The sequence below is a fragment of the Callospermophilus lateralis genome, chromosome 8 (assembly GCF_048772815.1).
Source record: "Callospermophilus lateralis isolate mCalLat2 chromosome 8, mCalLat2.hap1, whole genome shotgun sequence".
NCBI classification, from domain to species: domain Eukaryota; kingdom Metazoa; phylum Chordata; class Mammalia; order Rodentia; family Sciuridae; genus Callospermophilus; species Callospermophilus lateralis.
In genome coordinates, this window is record NC_135312.1 from 118,976,988 (window position 1) to 118,999,122 (window position 22,135).

General features: G+C 37.8%; 1 protein-coding gene across 1 annotated transcript in view; it reads left to right on the plus strand.

The window, feature by feature from the left end:
• Positions 1 to 22,135, plus strand: part of Slc10a7 (solute carrier family 10 member 7) — a 240,798-nt gene that overhangs the window by 178,536 nt on the left and 40,127 nt on the right. The window contains exon 7 of the mRNA XM_076864330.2: positions 12,423 to 12,506. Coding sequence (XP_076720445.1) covers positions 12,423 to 12,506 — 84 coding nt within the window. The remainder of the gene's footprint in view (positions 1 to 12,422; positions 12,507 to 22,135) is intronic.

Consider the following 22,135-nt stretch of genomic DNA (forward strand, 5'->3'; position numbering starts at 1 on the left):
TGGACTAGGAATCATGCATGTCTTATTCATGACCTTACCTCCAGTGCCAGGTATTCAATAAATATTTGCTGGAAGGAGGGCAGTAGAAAGGTGATTGAGTAATTAATAACTAGAATGATCCAAATGGTAAATAAATAAATAGTTAGGAGGTTAGATCACAGCCATACTCATGAAATCTTTTATTTGCTCTGAAAAACAAATTACTTTTTTCAATATTATGAAACAAAACACCTAGTATTTGAGTATTACAAAGATAATCTGACACTGATTATTTTAGTTAGGTTTTTTTGTTTTGTTTTGTTTTGTTTTGTTTTTGCCTCTGTGACCAAAAGACCTTATAAGAACAGTTAGAGGAGGAAGTTTCTTTGGAGCTCACAGTTTCAGCAGTTTCATCCAAAGGATAGCTGGTTCCATTGCTCCATTATTCTGGGCCCAAGGTGAGGCAGAACATCAGGGCAGAAGAGTATGGTGGAGGAAGGCAGCTCAGGACATGGCACCAGGAAGCAAAGTGAGATGAACAGTCTAGACAAGGGACAAAATATGTACCCCAAAGGCATTCCTCCAGTTACCCGCTTTTTCTAGCCACACCCTACCTACTTACCACCCAGTTAATCTGTTCAAGTGGATTAATGCTCTCATCATAACCCAATCACTTCATCTCTGAAATTTTTTTCACTGCCTCACACATGAGCTTTTGGGGGAACCACATATCTAAACTGTAACACTGACCCTTCCCTGAAAGAGCTTATGGTTTAAAAAAGAACTAGGATATGGACACAGATAATTAAAAGTCAAGGTAGAAATTCTAAGTATCCCCAGTATCATCATATTTCAAAGGAAATTATTAAATACAAAACATTTCATTAAGTAGAAGGTGGTCCTTTGCATGAATTTCAGGCCGAAAGAAACATTTTAATTTGAGGAGCAGGGAACGGTGATAGAAACTGCTAATGTTTCTCAAGGGATCTCCTGCTTGCCTCAGATTTTTTCTTGGGATAGTTCTGATTTTCTGCTATGTCTAACATCACTTAAACTTGCATCTCTTTCCTTTCCTTTGATGTGGTTTATCACTAACAGTATGTTTAGCAGCCATTATTATGCTCTTTATTCAGCAGCATATAATAGAGAAGACTGAAGGAGAGAGACTATAAAACTTAAAAGTAGTGGTGTGATGTTTAGGAGGATGAGGCCCCCGTGCTGGGTGAAGCAGCTCAGCTGTGAAGTCAGGCTGTTGGGTTTTAATTCTGGTCAGCAGTGCCAGGGCCATCATCGGGCGGAGTGAAGCCCCCTTATGGGCTCCTGTTCCCCTGAAGTCTCCACAGTAACTACTTCACAACTTCTTCCAGCCACATGAGGCAGACCCTAAGAAGAGGAATGTAAGGAAGCAATGTCTAATCTTTTATCTTACTCCCCTTGAAAGTTAAGGTAAAGAAGCACAAAGATGACTGTTCAAACCATAAAAACAAGTCTCTCTAATCCCACAGAATTGTGATTGAAGGAAACCATATATTGGATTATGTTGTTATGGTCCCAAGCTCCAAAGTTTTGCAGACCACCATTTTATTCAAATAAGTTCATGCTTGGCACAGGAAGATCAGTAACACTTAATGCTTGTACTATGGAAAGCCTTACCTCTGCTCTTCCCAGCCATCAAGGTCAATTAAACTTCAATACCTCTTGAAACTAGGGTCCAAACTTTGACCACTATTGAAAGCCAGTATCCTCAGAGTTTATAGGTGACACCATTTTCCTACGTAGGGGATATTTGGATATTTGGCATTTACCTACATGCTTACCCATTCGGTATCATGTAAGTACCCCTTAAGTAAATGGGGGCACCACTAGCTACTGGCTATGCTGCTGTGTCGATCAATCTCTTATAACTTGGCCCCTAGTCAAGTAGATAGGTATTTATAAGGCACTGTGGTAATTAGACGTATATACACACATACAAATGTGTACATGTACACCAATACATATACACACAATGCATACACACCAGCCTCTTTCCAGGCTGCCCGTCCCCCTGACCTGCCTGTCTCTTCAGTTAGTTTCCATTTCAGCAGTTCTTAAGTCCAGTAGACTTGCATGGTCACAACACTGCATACAACACCTTGTTTTTCCAGGATGGGTGAGAAAGGTAATGTTTATTGAGTAGCTATTATGTGTATTTTATGCATAGGCCCATGTAACAAACCAACTACCTTTAAAGGTTGGTGTTATCCTCACTTTGTATGAGAAAACAGAGGTCCAAGAAGATTACATAACTTGAGACTAACTTTAGTTGTAAAGTTGGTAAAGAACACAAGACCTTTTTACCCTGGGCTTCCTCTCCTTGAATGATCCTTCTAGGTTATTCCTCAAAGCCTGCCTTCAGGGAGACACAGTTTCTTTTTAAGATATATTATCAGCATTCAATTACTGTTTCTTAAACATCTGTAATCTAAGTAATGTGGGAGACAAAGAAGAATGAGGCATAATTATTGCTTATTGTGGGTAAACAGGAATAAAGAATATGGGAAGAATTTAGAGAAAAAAGTAACTGTTAAACTGTCATTCAGACTAAGTTTAACAGAAATTCATAGAAGGGAGAGGTCTGGATCAGAAAGATCAGGGGTGGCCTTTGAATCTATAATCAACAATTATTTCCCTGGTAATTGGCTGCCTGTGATTAAAAATTTCTAATTGCATCACCATCAACAAAAGTAATATATACAGCCATTAATGTCATGTATAATATGGGGATTATTTTTTATACTGTGTTCTCAATTATGGTTGCATAATTGATGGTCACATGTGTGTGAGATACATAAAATGTTACAAGTAAACATAAAGCACTCAAAGAGGAACTAGCCATTTGGTTGCCCCAGTTGCTCCTCAGAGGAGCCAGTTTCTCAGCCTCTAGCCCAGAGTGTTTGTTCCTAAAGAAAGTGAAGATGAATCTTCTCCTCTTGGAGTCCCTTAATAGCTTGTCTTCTTACTGCATGTGTAAATCACAGAGAGGTTGTTCTCAGAATTTAGTGAAGAACAATAACCAGTGGTAAATTTAATAAATGCTTGTGCCAGGGCTCCCCACCTTACTGACCCATAATTGGAGGGAATGCAAGGAGAAGCCTTCTAAGTAACTTTCAAACGCATTAGAGGTGACATTGATCAACTCCCTCCCCTCTTAAGGAGTAGTGACCAGAGATATCAATTTCATTGCTGGCTTGAAACTCCTGCGACCTAACAGGAGTGAGGTGGAGACACAAAATGAGCTGGCGGCAGCTCTCTCTTAGCCTCCTTCTCCCTTGCCCTTTGGTCCCCCTCTAGCACCAGCTCTGGGGGGGGCGTAGGGCCTTGCCAGAATGGGAGCCACTGCAAACCTGTTGGTTACCAAGTCTTGAGCACCCTCCTAGAGGAACGTAAGCATTTGTTCTATTTGAGGGAGTAAATTGGGCAAGCAAGCTCTAAATTGAGCAAGCTCTTTGGTTCCCAAAACAAACTCCAGATTGACAAGATCAAGCCTTTTGTCAGGGAATACGGAGCAAAATTTGTTCCTAGACACCTCTGTGTATATCTGCCTCTGCTCTTCATGTCCTGGAAGCTGCCCTCTTTATGTTAGAAAAAGCCGGTTTACAGTTTATTGTAACCCGAATCCATGACCGTGACCATTAAGTTTCCATCAGGGCTGGGGCATAGCTCAATGGTAGAATGAGATTTTAAGTATCCACTGGGCCCTAAGTTCCACCCCCGGCACTGGGGGAAAAAAAAGTTTCTATCAAAATTATTGGAAGATAATCTTTTCATCTTACATTTTAAACTAGTATTTTACGTGTTTTACAACACGTATGAAGCTGGAGGATTTTAAGTTAAATTAAATAAGCCAGAAAGACAAATACTGCATGCTGCATGATCTCACTTAATATGAACAATCTAAAAAAATCAAACTCATAGAAACTTAGTAGAAGAGAGGTACAGGGTTTGGGGCAGGAGAACTAGGTACCAAGGTGCCGCTGTAGAGCTGGGGTTGTGGCTCAGTGATAGAGTGCTTACATAGCATGTGTGAGGCACTGGGTTCGATTCTCAGCACCACATATAAGCAAATAAATAAATAAAGATCCATCAATAACTAATAAAAATACTTAAAGAAAAAAGTTGCCATTGTAAAATGAATAAGTTCTAGACACCTTGTGGCATTTCAGCTTGATACTTTAGTTAGTAATCATTTATTGCACAATTAAAATTTGTTAACAGTAGATCTTAAGTATTCTCACCAAATAAATAAAAAGCAAACTAGATGAGATGATAGATATGTTAAATAGTTTGACTGGGGTGAATATTTCACAGTTTACATATTATCAAAGCCTCATGTCATATACCTTGAATTATGTGATATTATCAGTTATACCTCAATAAAATAGAAAGTATACATTTGCATATAAACAAAAGTGAAGCCATGTTCTATATAATTTTTATCTTTAAAAAAGTCATTAAAACCTATTTTGTTCTTGATTTCTCAGAGAAGAAAAAAAGACCATTTAGCTAGAAAAAGAGCAATTCTTCTACTTAAATACTCCTTCTATGCAATAACCCAATTTTAAGTTGATGCAAGCAACTGAATCATTATGACTATATAACCACCATTTTTCCTAAGTTGATAAAGTTGTCATCATTTTCACATTGAGTCTGTCACCTGATATACAAGTGACTCATCAATTGTGTGTAAGTAGTCAACTTAGTTTGCAGGTATCCCTGTGAGAGAAGGGTCCCAGGGAATGAAGGAAAGACAGAACCGTAGTTCATGGGGAAAGGCAGAATTCTGGAAAGATTTGCAAGACTCTCCCTTCTCCTGTCTAAATGCTTGGTTTGGGAACAGGAAGGAGACATGAGTCTGAGTGTGTCTGAAGAAAGCAGGTGCAAGAGTTAGATGGATAGACAGCTTGTCCCTCCCTGTCCTCCTTCCCCCAGGGCTGGGGTTCTTGGCTGTGTGGGAAGAATGGAAATGGGGTGGGAAAGGAACAATCCTGTTCTATGTCTGAAGCTGCTGCTTCCTGATTTTCTAGCCAGAGAGGTTTCATGTTCATCGTTCTATGGTATAAACTGTAAATATCTATTCTTATTTTCCCCTGAATATGATGCTAATGAAAGTGAAGGCCAATCATCAAGGGTGAATTATTTAATACAATAATGTTTTAATAGCTGAGAAGAGACACAAATAGTGGCGTTGCCTGTGGCTAATGGATTTCCCTGATAGGAGATAAAAGGCTGATTACACAGCAGAGCCAGTGAAGACCCTGCGCATTAATGACAGTTTACAGGTCAGCTCACTTACAGGAGTGATTTAAAACGCACCATCTGTTTTCTAACTGCTGGTTGATAAGTGTGATTCTGCAGACAGTCAGCGTCTCTTCATCAGAAATTGTCACTCGTTTGTCTTCCTGAGTCTGGTTAGTTTGGCCCCATAATATTTACCGACTCAACTCCCCGATTCTTTACAAATGAAATAATTTCTAAATTGAGTGGATTGATGGCAGTCAGTCCTGCTTCCACTTAGCCCTTCTCTGCCAGATTAGAAAATGAGGCCCTAATGCCCTACGGCATCCCCTGTGTGCACTGCATTAACTCCTCTGTGAGGCATCTGCCCCACCCCAGCCCTCCCAGTCACTACCCTCCTTGGCTGTGTTGAGAAAACAGCCACTCACATCGTCTCCTGCTTCCTGTAATTCAGATCAGGAACCCCAGTTGAGAAAGGAACCTGTTCCCCAACCCATGGAGGCAGATGGACACATGTGCTCCTGCATGCCTCCCCCAGACCCCCTCGCCTCCCCCCACCCCTGCCATTCTCACATCGGTGAGGGGAGGAGAGTCCAGTTTTGGCTTCCACTCTGTCTCTTTCCTCATTTCTGGTGCCTGTGTCGTCTGTAATTAATATGCAGTGGAGCCGTAGGATGAAGTGTGAGGGCTTTGGACTACATTTCTGGATTTAGATCCTGGCTTTGTCTCTTCGAACTTTCATGACCCAGGCCAAGTTGTTTAAGTTGTGTCACTGTTGCCTCATATGAAAATGGGGGTAGGAACTAGTTTCTCTCAAGGGATTGCTGAATATTAAACTGTTGGACACACATTTAGCCTTGAAAAGCAGTGACTGCCACATAGAAGTGCACAAAAAATGTCGCTGCTGTATTTATAGGACACAGTGGGGTGGGAGGCCAGTGTGATCCTTTCTTAGATCTATGAGTTGAGTGGAACTTTGTAACTCAGCTGAATGGAGTTGGAAGAATAGAAAGGAAACCTTGTCAAGCTCCTTTTTTTTTTTTTTTAGCCTACTTATTGTAGCCATTCACTAATTAACAGATTTATTGAGTACCTACTATGTGGTGCTAGAGTACTGGTTCTCAAAGTGTGAACCTCAGCTTAACCGCACCACCTCCTGGAACCTTTATTAGAAATGCAAATTCTCACCATTCTACCCTCCCCCATCATTCTCCTTAGGCTTTCTGAATCAGAAACTCTTAAGGATAGGGCCAGGCTATTTGTGTGTGTGTGTGTGTGTGTGTGTGTGTGTGTGTGTGTGTGTTATACCTTCTTTTTAGATATACCTGGCAGTAGAGTATATTTTGACATATTATACATACTCGGAGTATAACTTATTCTATTTAGGATCCTATTTTTGTGGCTGTATAAGATGTGGAGTTTCACTTTGGTGCATTCATATATGAACATAGGAAAGTTACATCAGATTCATTCAACTATCTTTCCTTTTTCTATCCCGCTTTTCTTTCCTTCATTTCCCTTTCTCTAATTCACTGAACTTTTATTCTTCCCCCTTCCCATCCTTTTTGTGTGTTTGAAGAGAACATTTGGCCTTTGATCTTTGGGGATTGGCTTATTTCACTTAGCATGATAATCTCCAGATCCATCCATTTATCAACAAAAGTCATAAAGTCATTCTTCTATATGGCTGAATACTATTCCATTGTGTATATATCTCACATTTTCTTTATCCATTGTGAATTAAGCTGCTATAAACATCAGTGTGGCTGTGTTCTGTAGTGTACTGATTTTAAGTCCTTTGAGTATAGCTAAGGAGTGGGATAGCTGGGTCAAATGGTGGTTCCGTTCCAAGTTTTCTAAGGAATCTCCATACTGCTTTTCAGAGTATTTACACCGATTTTCAGTCCCACCAGCAGTGAATGAGTGAACCTTTTCCCCTATATCCTTGCCAACATTTGTTGTTACTTGCATCCTTGATAATTTTCATTCTGCAATTGCTAGAGACGTTAAACTTTTTTTCATATATTTGTTGACCATTGTGTTTCTTCTTCTGTGAAGTATCTGTTTAGTTCCTTTGCCCATTTATTGACTGGAGTATTTGTTTGGATGTTAATTTTTTTTTTTAGTTTTTTTAATATCCTGTAGATTAATGCTCTATCTAAGGTGCAGGTGGCAAAGATTTCTCCCATTTTTTAGGCTCTCTCTTCACACTCTTAATTTTTTCCTTTGCTATAAAAAAACTCTTTAATTTGATACCGTTGCATGTATTGATTCTTGGTTTTACTTCTTGTGCTTTACAAGTCTTGTTGAAGAAGTCAGTTCCTAAGCTGACACAGTGAAGAGCTGGGCCTACATTTTCTTCTCAGAGGCATAGGGACTCTGGTCTAATGCATAGGTCCTTGATCTACTTTGAGTTGAGTTTTGTGCAGGATGAGAGATAGGAGTTAAACTCTTACTACAAATGGATTTCCAGTTTTCCCAACACCATTTGCTGAAGAGGCTATATTTTCAAATGATGTTTATGGCACCTTTGTCTAGTTTGAAATAAGTGTATTTATATGATTTTGTGGTTTGTGTGTGTGTGTGTGTGTGTGTGTGTGTGTGTGTCTTCTGTTCTGTTGCATTGGTCTTCATGTCTGATTTGTTGCCAATACCATGCTGTTTTTATTACTATAGCTCTGTAATATAATTTAAGGTCTGGTATTGTGATTGATGTCTCCTGCTTCATTTTTCTCACTAAGGATTTCTTTGGCTATCCTTGGCTTCTTATTTTTCCAAATGTAATTAGTGTTTGTGTTTTAACTAGCCCTCCGGATGTTTCTGATGTGCTAGAGTTTGCGAACCACTGCCCTAGATGTAAATTGTGAATAAGTAGTGTTCTGACCTGAAGGAGAATACCATCTCTAGGGAGAGACCATTTGTAAACAAGAACAACCAAGGATGCCAAGAGGTTCAATGGAAATGCAGAGGACAGTGGTTCACAAAAGAGGAAGGTGCAATTCAGCATCTTGGGAGAAGTTTTTTAAAAAGATTCCTAAAAACTGAGTCTTGGAAAGATTAAAAACCTGCCAGTTGTAAGTGGGGAAATGACATTCCAGAGAGAGAAGTTCTGTGTACTTGGGATGGGCAGCCATGTGTGTAGACCTTGACTTTTTATGAAAAACAGCCCCTTGAGAGGAGGGGTTTTACATTTTGTCCACTGTTATATCCCAGTGCTGAGAGCATCCCCTGAGAACGGGCAGCACACGGTCACTACTGAAATGATTGAACACCAAGGTCCTAAATTCCCACAGACCGAGTTTTCATAAATCTTTTCTTCTCAGCATAAGATGTGAAAACCAGGAAACCAACCTTCTTGTGAGTCCTCTGCTTTAAAGTACCACATTCCTGTAAGAAATTAGCCAGTGACCGGTTTGCTTGTTTAACACACTGTATCTTAAAGTCTGGCTTGGCGGTAGGAGGCATACTGAAATCTGCCAGGGTAGTTCAGTAAAGCCCAGAGCTCTTGCTTAATACAAGATGACTCTGAACCTGCAGACTTTACCCGCAAATTATTGATGCTTCTTCCAAGCCCCACTGGTCTTTACAATAGAAGCCACAACTGGTTCCTCATTAAAATATGAAGAACTAAATATCCTAGGCAGCATATTTCCTTCTGCTTTCATTAAGATCAACCCTGCATACAAAATAATCAGGTCTCGTACTTTGCTAGTCATGTTCTCATATGCTGCCCTGAGCCAGATGCTCACTCTTCTTTCTTCTGGATGCCAGGGCACTTCACAGCATCAGAAACTTCCCAAGGGCACCTCTGCATCTTCACTCTGACCACAGCGACAGGTCTGGTGGCCAATTCAAAAGAAAGGACTTATGCCAAATTAGACTTCAGTCCTGAGGTTTCCCCTTTCAGTGCCACTTCTAAGGGACTCATCCCGAAGGATTTGCTCCCCAGAAACCCCCCCTACCATCCCTTATCTGGCTTTGGGTACCCTGTTAATTTCATCTGTAGCTCACTCTGATCTCTCATCTGACAGTGACTCAGAGAAGGGCCGCTCCAACCTGTATTTTCAGTCGAGTAAGTCAGAGGTCAGAAGCATCTTGGGGTCATGGACACCCTCCTCCTCCGTCCATTGCCTTGTTCCACTGTCTTCTCGTAGCATAAAGTTTTGGAACACTGAGCACATGATTAGCCTATTATGTGATAAATGGAGAAGTTTAAAAACTAATGACTTAATAAGTAGGCAAAGTATCTAAAGAGATATTTCTCAAAAGAAGAAAAACAAATGGCCAACAAATATATGAAAAAATGTTCAGCATGCTTAAAACAATCAGGGAGATGCAAATCAAACTACACTGAGATTTTATCTTACCCCAGTTAAACTGACAATCATGAAGAATACAAATAACCATAACTGTTGCTGAGGATGTGGAGAAAGGGGTATACTTATACATTGTTGGTGGGACTGAAGATTAGTACAACTAATTTGGAAAGTAGTGATTCCTCAAAAGACTAGGAATGGAACCATCATATGACTCAGCTCTCCCACTCCTTGGTACTTACCAAAAGAACTAAAATCGATATATTATGTGGTGGTGCAAGCACATCAATGTTTATAACAGCACAATCCACAATAGCCAAGTTATGGGACCAGCCTAGGTACCCATCAATAAACTAATGGGATAAAGAAAATGTGGTGTGTGTGTGTGTATATAGAGAGAGATATTTATATATACACACACAATAGAATTCTACTCAGCCATAAAGAACAATGAATGGGGCTGGGGTTTGTGGCTCAGTGGTAGAGCGCTTGCCTAGCCCGTGTAAGGCACTGGATTCCATCCTAAGCACCACATAAAAATAAATAAAATAAAGGTATTGTGTCCGTATTCAACTAAAAATGTTTTTTAAAAAAGAACAATGGAATTATATAATTTTGTTGGTGAAAGAATGGAACTGGATAACATTGCTAAATGAAATAAACCAGACTCAGAAAGTTGAGTGTGGAATATTTTCTGTCATACAGGGAAGCTAGAGAGAAAAAAGAATAAAAAAGGGGGATGTCTAGAAAACAGAAGGGAGATCTGTAGAGTAGAAGCAGGAGACCAAGTGAGAGGGAAGAGGGGAGGGAAAAAAGAAGTACTAAGAATCAAAGTAGAGAAAACTATGTTATATACATTTATAAATATGTCAACATGAACCCCACTGTTATGTGTAACTAATAAAAGGCACTAGTAAAAATAAATGCAATACATAATAGTTTTAAAGCCAAAGTCAAAATTAGTTCTTCTTTATTCCACTGGACTTAGAGAAGGAATATTGCTTGATATGTTATTCATTTAAAAATTTTAAAAACATAAATTTAGGTTGAGGTAGAAGGAGGAACCAGAGATACAGGAGATGAGTCATGAGGGTCCAGGTAGAAATGGTCAACTCTTATGTGAACACCATACCTCTAAATTCCATGCCCCTCTCCACGCATTGTAAACCTTATGAATAGAGCATTGAGACGGATGGTGTTAAACTTGAAAACTTGGTTCATTAAGATTTTATTTTTCTATTCATGTGGTGCCTCGATTTGTCATGAAATGTTTTTCTTTATTTCAGTTCTTCTCCAGGAACAAATGTAAGGCTAATATTTATGGAGAAAATATACTTGTTAAGCACCGTGTGCTTCAAAGACATAGTTGCTGTAAGATAGGGTATAATTGTTAGCTTTTACTATTTTAGTTTGGCATAAAAAGAAATGGCTAACAGCCAGGTAGCTGTCAACACTCCAGGAATCCTGTCCTTCATCAGTTTCATTTTTTCTGCTTGACTTTATTCATTTTTCACTTTATATCTGTTCCAGAGGGAAAGGACTGAAGCTACAGTTTTAGGGGTGAAAATGACAGCCAAAGGTCAATGTTGAAGCTGATATCAAATGGTGTGGGCCACTGGTGGGCAAGATGCCTTAAGTCATTGTGTCTTGTATATGGGGATTGAGGATGGTGACAGTTTTATAAAATACACCAATATAGAGAAAAGATTTTGGTAAATGATTCATGTAAAAAATCAGAAATCAATGAAAACATTGGTCTTACATCATTTCATTCTGAGCTGTTAACTTTATTTATCTAAATATTTTATTTGCTTTATCTGACATTCTGTGCCCTCAGTCATCTCCAATGTCCTTTCACAAAATGATTTTCCAAAAGATATTTCTAAGTTAACTGAACTTAGGTCGATATGAAATTGAGATTGGATCTGTAGGATAAGGGCAAAAAGGAAGTTCCAAGGGCCAAGGAAAGCACCATTGATGGTTTGGGAGACCCTGGCTGCCCGGGACTCAAGAAAGAAAGAAGCAGGCTGCTGTTTGTCAGAGAGATCTGAGAGCCAAGAGGAGGTACTAAAAAAGATGAGGCAGTTCACAGGAAGACTTAGCAATGCCTGAGGGTGAGACTAATATGCGTGTGCAACTGTGTACCTAGTTCGACACTCCTATGCTGCAGGGAGTAGAATCTTTATGAAGCTGAGATTGCAATTTTGTGAAGAAACAACCAAAAATGAAGGAGAAGGAAAAATGGGAGTTAGGAACAATATTAAGACATACAAATTTAGGAGAGAGATATTGAAATTTTAAGTTGTAAAATAAAGTTAGGCATTAGGATTTCCCATTTACTAGACCTTGTGCTAGAATAAATTTTGAGGATTCTGAGATTTATTGTCTTCGACTTGAAAGACAAGGAAAATTAGAAGTTTTTCATTTATAAAAATAAGATATCGTAAGAGAATGAGACATGCTTGTTTCTTTTATGTGTCTATGAACAGATGAAATAAAAAATCACATACATTTTGATTGTAGGTGAAATGTCATGGTATATGACAGTATGGACATAGAATGACTTACTTTTTAGAAATGTATTTAATAATAAGTAATTTGAAGGGATTAAAAATTAATGGCAAAATAATTTTTTCTCAACCATAATCTACTAATACAATTATATATTAAAATACAGTCTATTTTGTTTTAAATTTTAAAAATTTGAGGTAATTCACTTTGTTGAAATCTACCAAATATTTGGTGTCTGAGAGAAATTTGTGGAAATGAAATTTATTACATTACTTAATTAACAGTAATATTTAATAATTGATTCAGAGTAGTTCTAACTCCTATTTTCTAATTTTACAGCTTGGCTCATCCTCTACTGTGCCTTTTACATCGATTTTTTCTCAGCTTTTTATGACTGTTGTGGTTCCTCTCATTATTGGACAGGTAAGGTCTTCCAATTTTTACCTGTTATTTCCCTAAAAGATCAGATTGTAAATTCTTCTGTAATATCAGGGAAACTGAGGTGGAAGAAACAACTAAATTAAAATACACAGCTATGAAAATACAAGTTTTCATCTACCACAATATTCTCATCTTTTAATTTTAAATTAATATTAATCTTCTTTGCAGTTAGCTAAATATAAGAACTACTGAAATGAATCTTAAAATTGGATCTTAGACTACTTAGAATTTCCTTTCAGATTCTTATTTAATAGGACTAATAGAAGTTCTTCTATTTAACTTCTTATAACAAATTACTAATAAGCATTCGATTTAAGTATAAGCATAAAAATTTAAAAACAAGGTTTTTGTTTGTTGATTTCGGGTGGTGTTAAATCACAGGAAACCACAGGAATAGAGAACAGAATTGAATGTCCAACTGAAATGAGTGGGCCTGAGGGAAACAGTGCACAGGATGACCGAGAGCTCAGACCTAGAGTGACTAGATTCCAGACTCAGTTCTGCCTTGCATCTGGTGTGCGCCCGTGGGCCAGTCATTTCACCTCCCTAGCTCTAGGTTCATAGTTCATTAAATATTATGCTAATAGTACCTGTCACTTAAAATGTTGTTGTGAGGATTAAATGAACTAAGCATGCACATAAAGTTCCCAGAATAGAGCCTGACACAGATGAGTGCTCTGTGGTTTCTGTGGAGGTCGCCATCATCATCATCATCACAATTCCCATTATCAAATTGCCTGCAGATATTAAACAGGAAGCAGCTCTTTGGAACATTGCATACAAAATTATTTATATTTATTTATATACATATATATATATAAATTTATATTTTGTAAAATTATATATATATATAGAGAGAGAGAGAGTGTGTGTGTGTGTATTTATATTCTCTCTTTGGTCAGATTCTCTGGGCAATAAACTGAGACAGGTTTCTATGCAGGAAGTTTCCTGGGGAATAAGTACTTTTTGAGGGGTGAAAAAAGTAGATGGGTTAATATCTTCCTATCAAGGCCTACATGGGTTCCCTGGTGAGTTCTGGAACTAGGGTGACCCCTTAGAGTTGCAGTGCCTTAAGGTGCCTGGTCTCTATACTCTACTCTGACCAGTATTTCTGCTTACTCCCACCCCACTGAGGTCTGTGCTAGGACCTCAACTGAGATCCTTCATCCAAGCCAGGCTCCCTGCTCCCAGAGCCTGTGGGATTAAGTACCTTATTCCTGAAGAGATTGTTCTGGATAGAGCACCACAGAATTTACTACATAGGCACTTTTTTTTTTTTTAATGTTATACTTAGGGGGCTAATTTTAGCTTAAATGATGACGATTTAAAACACCATTTGCTGAAGTGATACATGAAAAAAATATTTTCTCCACAGTGCTGATCACATAATAGGGATTCTGAATAAATATTATCTTCTTCAGCTTCTGCCATATTTTGTATTGCTAGCTTTCCTGGCTTTTCCTCAACTCCTACTTATTTTTTTCTGGTGTTTTTGTTTGTTTATTTGTTTTGCAGTACAAAGGGTTGAACCTAGGGGTACTCTACTAGTCTTTTTATTTTTATTGTGAGACAGGGTCTCACTAAGTTTCCCAGGCTGTCCTTGAACTTGTGATCTTCCTATCTCAGCGTCCTGGGTACCTTGGATTACGGACATATTTCCCAGTACCTATCTATTCCTTCTGTTTAAAATATCTTTGTGTGCCAGGTATGGTGGTGCACACCTGTAATTCCAGCAACTTGGAGGAAGCTGACAGGAGAATCACAAATTCAAGACCAACCTCAGCAATTTAGTGAAACCCTAGGCAACTTAGTAAGATACAGTCTCAAAATAAAAATAACTGGAGGTGTAGCTCAGTGGTAAAGTACCCCTGAGTTAAATCATGAGTTTAAAAAAAAAAAATGTCTTTATGCTCACCCTTCCACTCCAACTTATCACACTCATTTAACTGTAATTCAGATCTTCTTAGAACCACCTGAAATGTTTTCCTGGTTACTCTTTTTTAATTTCGTTTGTTAGTTGGTTGGTTTTTAGTACCAGAGATTGAACCCAGAGGCATTTTACCACTGTGCCACACCCCCAACCCTTTTTTATATTTTTTATTTTTTGAGATAGAGTTGCTTAGTGCCTTGCTAAGCTGCTAAGGCTGGCTTTGAACTTGTGATCCTCCCAAGTCACTGGAATTACAGATATTTGCAACTACACTCAGATTCCCTGGTTATTCTTTGCAGCACCTTATTTCATTTTTTTTCGTGGCCCTTCTCACAATGTCTATTTATCTTTTGTTAACTGTCCTCTACTGGACTAGAAACTTCATGAGTACAGGAACCGTATTTGCTTTGTCCACCATTACATTCCCAGACCATAGGTACCCCATAAAGTTGTGTTGAAAAAGTGAAAGAAAAGTGAGAGTTATGTGATCAATAAGGGGCATGCTTTGCCTTCTAGAGGCATATCTGAATCTACCTGTCCTCATCTCTACACAGTTTAAGCTACAGATGCATTAGATTAATTCCATACTGATTTTTTTGGTTCTGAAAATAATTCCACCTAATAACTTGGAGCTCATAATTCTTCTCTGTGGATCTTGGAAATAGTCCTGTTAATAATTAAATGCTTGGCTTGAAACATATGGACAAAGAAAATCTAAATTAGTCATTTTTTTATGTATAGGGTCATGTAATTTATGTAATAAAAGAATATTCATAGAGAATAAGTTGTTAGATTGCTCATTCTTTGGGGGCCCAGTAGTAAATTATTCCATAAATCATAAAGTAAAAGAGACAGGAGACAGTCAAAAAGTGGAATATGTAGGGTTTTGGTTTTTTTTTTTTTTTTTTGGTTTGTTTGGTTGGTTTTTTTGGTAGTGAAGTATTTTGATGGTGTTTTTCAATGAGGAAACCTATATGCTTGCACTTACCCGCCCTCCAGTGTATTGTATTCTTAGGAATTAGCAATCACCAACTCATCTCCACATCTAGAAACCCCTAACAGCCTTGCCTCCTCCCTCTTCTTGCCTCCTTTCTCCCTTATATGCAGGCAGTTGTCACATGCTCCCATTCAGAAATCTGTCACATATGGCACCTGAAACCCCATTCATACTGCCGGGGAAGATGGCACCTTTGCTATATCTTGTCTAAGCTTGCACTTCCTGAACCAGTATTTGCATAAAACCTATGCACTTCCTCCTGTATCATTTAAACCATATCTAGATTACTCATAATACCTAATACAATGTAAATTGTTATTATACTTTTTTTGTTTAAAGAATAATGACAAGGAAAAAAGTCTATACAGTTTCAATACAGAGTGAGGGTTTTTTCCAAATATTTCAATACAGGATTGGTTGAAGCCACAGATAAAGAACCCATGGATACAAAAGTACATACATACATACAACTGTATGTAATTTTTTAGGTTATCAGTTTATGGAAAAATAGATTGTTCCAAATTTTATGTAAAAGAAAGACCACATTTTTAGCATACTCTCTTACTTTTGGTCTTTGAATGAACTGTGCTGTCACAGGCCCACAGATACTTTAATATAAAGGACATAGCCACATATATGAGTACATCCTGATATGAGCACTGCTCCATGGAGAATGATACCCAGGTCCTTGAGATAGGGAGGGATGAGCATCTCTGCAGGCAGTGGTTTCCAGGATAGGCAGAGCCACGCCACCTCAGTCACCTGTCCTATGATCATAGCTTTATTGGTGTTGGCCCACATTTCTGTGGATTGTATAGTGTATATGATGCTACCTTTCAGAGAAATGTATTTGCCTAGAGGCATCATGAATCTGTGTTTCTGTCACTAGAATTTTCTGCAGAAGGAAATATAGTATATTAGAGAGGGATTTTCTTTTTCTAATGCATGTGGAAATGCTTTAGGACTTCACAGCAGGCCTCTTTGATCTTGTTCAATTCCAACAACTCACTTCTGTGGTACCACTCCTTACCCTGTAAGCTCAGGTTCTCACTATTCCTCAACCTCATCAAGTCCCCTTCCCCTGTCAGTTGACCTTACTCTCTATCAGCCACCGTCCTCATGACTTTCCCTTTTTATTCAGCTTGGATTCCATGGTCTATCACTATGATCACTCCTTTGCTAATATTCTCAATTCCTGCATCTTTTCCCCCTTTGTTGTACTGCTCAGAAAGGCCCAACCCTGATTAACCCCGCTCTGCCACGCCAGCTCTGCCACACCAGCTATGTAACTGAGCTGCCTAGATGCCTGGTCCATTGTTAGCCTCACTTCTTGGTGAAGCTCCACTTTGTTGACTTGCTGTCTCTCTATTTTACTTACTTCATGAAGACCCAGTGCATGTTCCTACCAGAGCAGCAGAGCTCTGCTTCCCAGAAAGCAATACACATTGTTCCCATTTTCTTTTAAATTCAGGACCCCAAATTTAAAATTTTAAAATGTCATGTAACACCTCCCAGAAGTTCTACTCTACTTCCTTTTAAGGTTTCTATTTCTACTCTTTAAAAAGATTATTGTGCCCATCCTCCACCTTTTACTTGCCCTGTACTCTCCCAACGTACCCTTTGACCCTTGGGTATCACTGACAGCCTCTGTTTTCTCAAACATCCCAGCCTCATTCCTTCCTTAGAGCTGCCATTGGCTCTGTATGATACACCTGCCTCCTCCTGCCTCCTCCCTTCTCCTCCAGGAGCTGCCCCACTGCCACCAGAAACTATCCTATCACCCAGTTTAAACTTTTGCTTAGTGTGCTTCATTATCTCATCCTGTTTGTTGTTGTTTTGCTCCTTGTTTATCTCTCCAATCAGAATGTGAAATCCATGAGAACAGGGACCTTGTTTTTCTAGTCTCTCTATTTTTATTTATTGACTTGCCTACCTGTGCAGTATGACCTTTGAGGGCCTTGCCAAAACCACTCATACACACTAGTCCAGAGCAAAGAGATTCCAGGCTAGTTTCTCTGTTGTAGCAAAGAGGGTGCCAAAAGATAAAAATAAATATTCCCATATTGTTATATGCATCTTTTAAAATGAGATTCTGTCATTACATGTTAAACAAATAATGGGAACTAGAAGGTGAAGAAAAAGACCCAAGTATGAGCTGAATAAATTTCTTTAATCTCTAAATAATAATAAAACTTTATCATTCAACTTTTGATTTATATTTCTGAGAGGGAATTTTGTTTTCCGTATACAACTCTCCCTTTGGGTTAAGTCCTCGTGGACTGGCTTCAGTGTGATATGAGGCCTAGTTTGGTCTTCATCACTCCCCAGCTGCATACATGATTTCTAGGCCTCACTTTTCAATCTATAGAATAAACAGATTTATGTTTTCCAGCCCAAAGGTGCTGTGACTCTGTGAGATGAGTATTCTTTGCATAGATGATGGTTAAGAGATTGCTGCTTCTCTGAGTTCTAGAAAGAAATAAATTTTGTGCTATTGAAGCATTTTCCTTCCTTTTCCAACAAATCCTTTTAATACATCCAAGTGCTGGTGACAAATACTTATTTTATGCAGTATGTGTAAAAGCAATTTATGAATAAATTTTAATGATACAGAATTTCCACCACTTTTCATTATTTTCTGTCACTTTGGATAGTTTTCTAAGCAGCCCAATAAAGTCCACATTTCCCCCTATAAATAATAATAATAAAGCTTATCTTTTCCCCCTATAAATAATAATAATAAAGCTTATCTATACATTATCAATCATGCATTCTCTGGTCTTTCCCTCTGTGATTAGTTTCACTGTTTGAGGTTGGTCTTTCATATTAAATCAGCTTTAGCCAAAGCTGAAGTTGGTGTTCTTAATGCTAGTGAAAATTTGCACTTATGAAATATTAGATTTGAACTATTTCTACTGCTTCATATGAAAAGCTTTGAGAGAAAAATAACTGTACCTTTATAAATGGGATATATACTGGTAAACATTGATAGAAACATCACCAAACTAAAACCAGGAAATAAGAATGGGGATTGTTTACCGTCTACAGGCCCTGTTTTGAAAGCATTATATAGTCACTTAATTATTTAATCATCACAACTATTATTATATCCATTATCCGTTCTGCAGATGAGACACAGGGAAGTAAAGGAATTCACCCAAGATCACAAAATAGAGAGTGGATCCAGGATTTAAGGTCAGGCACATCCTGGATCCAGAATTATACCTTGACCTCTATGCAATGTTTCCTCCAAAAATAGAAGTCATAGTCATACTCTTCCACCTGACTTTTTAACATTTTATGCAAATCGTTTGGGCTCTTTATGCCTCTGTTTGCAGCTCTAAACAAGCAGGATAATATTTGCACAATCTTTCTCCTAAGAATGAAATAAGAGTAGCACTGGGAGAGGATTTTCAAAAAGTGAAGTAGATAATGGGTGTTTATTGTACTCATTTATTATTATCTATGCTTTATAGAATAAATTAATATGATTTGAATCTAATCAATAAATTTAATAAGACCTATCTTTAAAGAAAAGTGTTATATAAGTTGGATTTGATTTCATCTCTGACAACAAGATATTAACAAAGAGACAAAAGACTTTATGAAATTATATGGATTCAGTGTAATAGAGGATAAAATTGAAATAAGAATCTAAAGCCATCTTGAAGAAAAATAAATTTTGAAATTCAGGCTTACTATGAAAAATTATCATATATCCTCACTCAAAAATCAATTTATAAATGTAAAGACAGAATAGAAAGAAAAAGCAAGGAAATACCGTGACCAAAAAAAATTTAAGAAAACTAAAATGATGAATATACTACTCCACGGTTACCTTGGTGTCTGAACATTCTTCACATAAGACGTGTCATTTTTAAAGGTTTCCAATTTGATAGTCATGTAGTAATTGCTAGGTAACCCAGATTATTAGAAGTACAGAGTCAATTTTAAGTATTCCTTTAACCATTCCTGCTAATTAACTTAAAATAAAGAAAATAAAAATGCTGAAGAAGAGACAATAAAATAAAAAGCTTCCTAAGGAAGATTTTCTTTCCTTTTTTTTCTTTCTCTGCAGGGAAAAGCAAACAAGTTAATGAGGATGTGTCACTTAATTTTTAATGCCTAAGTTTCTCTGAGCCATGAGGACAAATGAATCAGTGTAGATCCTAAGCAAAGATGCAGCTGGCCGCCTCCTCGGAAGGCCTTTGTCCCCACATCTTGCTCTGTTCTTTTTCCCAAGAGAGAATGCTGAGGTGCTGTGTTGGTTGTGTTAGGCTACTCAGCAAAGTCTTGTTACCTGTCACGCTATTTAAAATTCCTATAAGGCAAAGAAGTTTGGAGTATTTAAAATGGCATGAATTCTTGACAAATGGAGAACGATTGTGTCAAAAGTGTAAGTTGCTGAACTACAAGAAGATGAGGTTTCCTGGAGTTTGTAGCCAAAGCACATCTCTGAGGCACGTCAACACTACTCAACCCAGTCTTGTTTATGAACCCCGTTAACATTTTTCTAGCTACACAGTGCACAAGCAGCTGCTTTGTGAGTTTAATTTTAGAGAAAGATGGAAACACTCATTGGAACTTGGAAGATATAAAATGGTTTACTTCAAAAACACAGATAAATATAAAAAGAAGACTAAAAATGATGAAAGACAATTTGGTTTTCTCTAGGGTTACTGTTTCACTTGTGAGTCTGTGCAGTTATTTTCTTTATGAAGAACAAGTATCTGTCATTAACCCAGGGATATGTTTTAAAAAAGACATTTTGGCCAAGAGGATTCTTTGTTTCTTGTCATATCAAAAGAGTTCTATTTGGGCTGGGGATGTGGCTCAAGCGGTAGCGCGCTCGCCTGGCATGCGTGTGGCCCGGGTTCGATCCTCAGCACCATTATACAAACAAAGATGTTGTGTCCACCGAAAACTAAAAAATAAATATTAAAAAAAAAAAATTCTCTCTCTCTCTCTCTCTCTTTAAAAAAAGAGTTCTATTCTACCATGAGACTCTGAGAATTTTGTAATGAAGAAAGAGACTATCAAGTTTTATTAAATCAAATTGCTACTCATAAAGTTGATCCACGATTAGATATTTGTTTTGGTTTTAAAATGGCTTTGGCTTTTAAGTTATACCTCATTCATATTTATTTTTTGTTCTCTTGGGGCCATGATAGTGGGATTACTTTTGAAATTGGGATCATGCATTCTATGGCCCGTTGCAGAGAGAACTCGTGTGTGTTTTTGTTTTTGGTGTTTTGTTTTATTTTGGTACAGGGCCTCACACATGAGCATTCTACTACTGAACTACATCCTCAACATTTTATTTTGTTTTATTTTGAGACAGAGTCTGAGTTGCCTAAGCTGGCCTCCAACTTTCGATCCTTTTGCCTTCAGACGGAGAGCAGCTGGGATTGCAGGCATGCACCTGGAATATATGCGTATTTAACCAGTGTATATTAAAATAAGATTGAAGGACAGCATAAATTTCCGTGATTCCATGTATTTTCTATTTATTTTATTTCCAAAAGGATTGAGTAGAAAGTAGTTTGACTTTCTGCTACCAAGCACAGCAGATTATGAATTGACCCTTTAAGTTAAGTTCCCTTGGTAGCCTCCTCGTAAGAATCAGTGGTGACATATTTGAACACAGAGCCAACTGAGCAAACTATGAGACCTCTAGCACTGCTATCCAAAATTTATGTTCTAATACATCAGTGCATCATACTGTACAACAGAACTGCTCTTCTTTCTCTATATTTTCTGCATATTTAATTTTAAAGAAAGAAATGGACAGATGAAATACTATGGGATCACTTCTACCTTCCCATCATAATATTTTATAAATCCATATAACTTCAATAATAAGATCCACTTTTAAGAAAATCACAGCTGCTCTCTGTGCATTACACTCTTTCCCCTTCATTCCCAGTCCACCCATCTTTAATGATTTTTCCTCTACCTTGAACCAATTGATCTGCTTTCTTCCAAGAGTCTCTATATTTTTACTTTGTTCCCCCTCCACTGGAGATTGAACCCAGGGGCTCTCTATCACTGAGCTAAATCCCCAACCCTTTTTACTTTTGTATTTTGAGATGGGGTCTTGTTATGTTGCTGAGGCTATCCTCAAACTTGTGGTCCTCCTACCTGTCTCAGCCTCCCCAGTAGCTGGCATTACAGGTGTGTACAACCACACCCAGTTTACTCACATTATTAGGACACTTAGTGAGTCCTAAACAGATCCAACAGCCATTTGTTTGAAGTTCTAATGAGAGTACAGTAGTCCTTCTATATCTTCAGGGGATATATTCTAAGCCCCCCCCCCCATAGATACCTAAAACCGTGGAGAGTATAAAATGTATGTATACTCTTTTCTATACATATATATCTATGATAAAGTTTGATTTATCAATTAGGCACATTAAGAATATCAGCAACAACAATAATAAAATAAAATGATTATAACAATACACTATAATAAAATTTATTTGAAAAATAATAAAATAAAACAATTATTACAAATACTGTATTAAAATGTATTTGAAATTTATGAATTGCTTATTTCTGGAATTTTTCACTTAATCATTTTCAGACAGCAGTTGACCACGGGTACCTAAAACTACAGAAAATGAAACTGAATCCGGGTGGAGGGGACAAATGTAGCTTATTTTGTTCTTAAGTATGTATAAG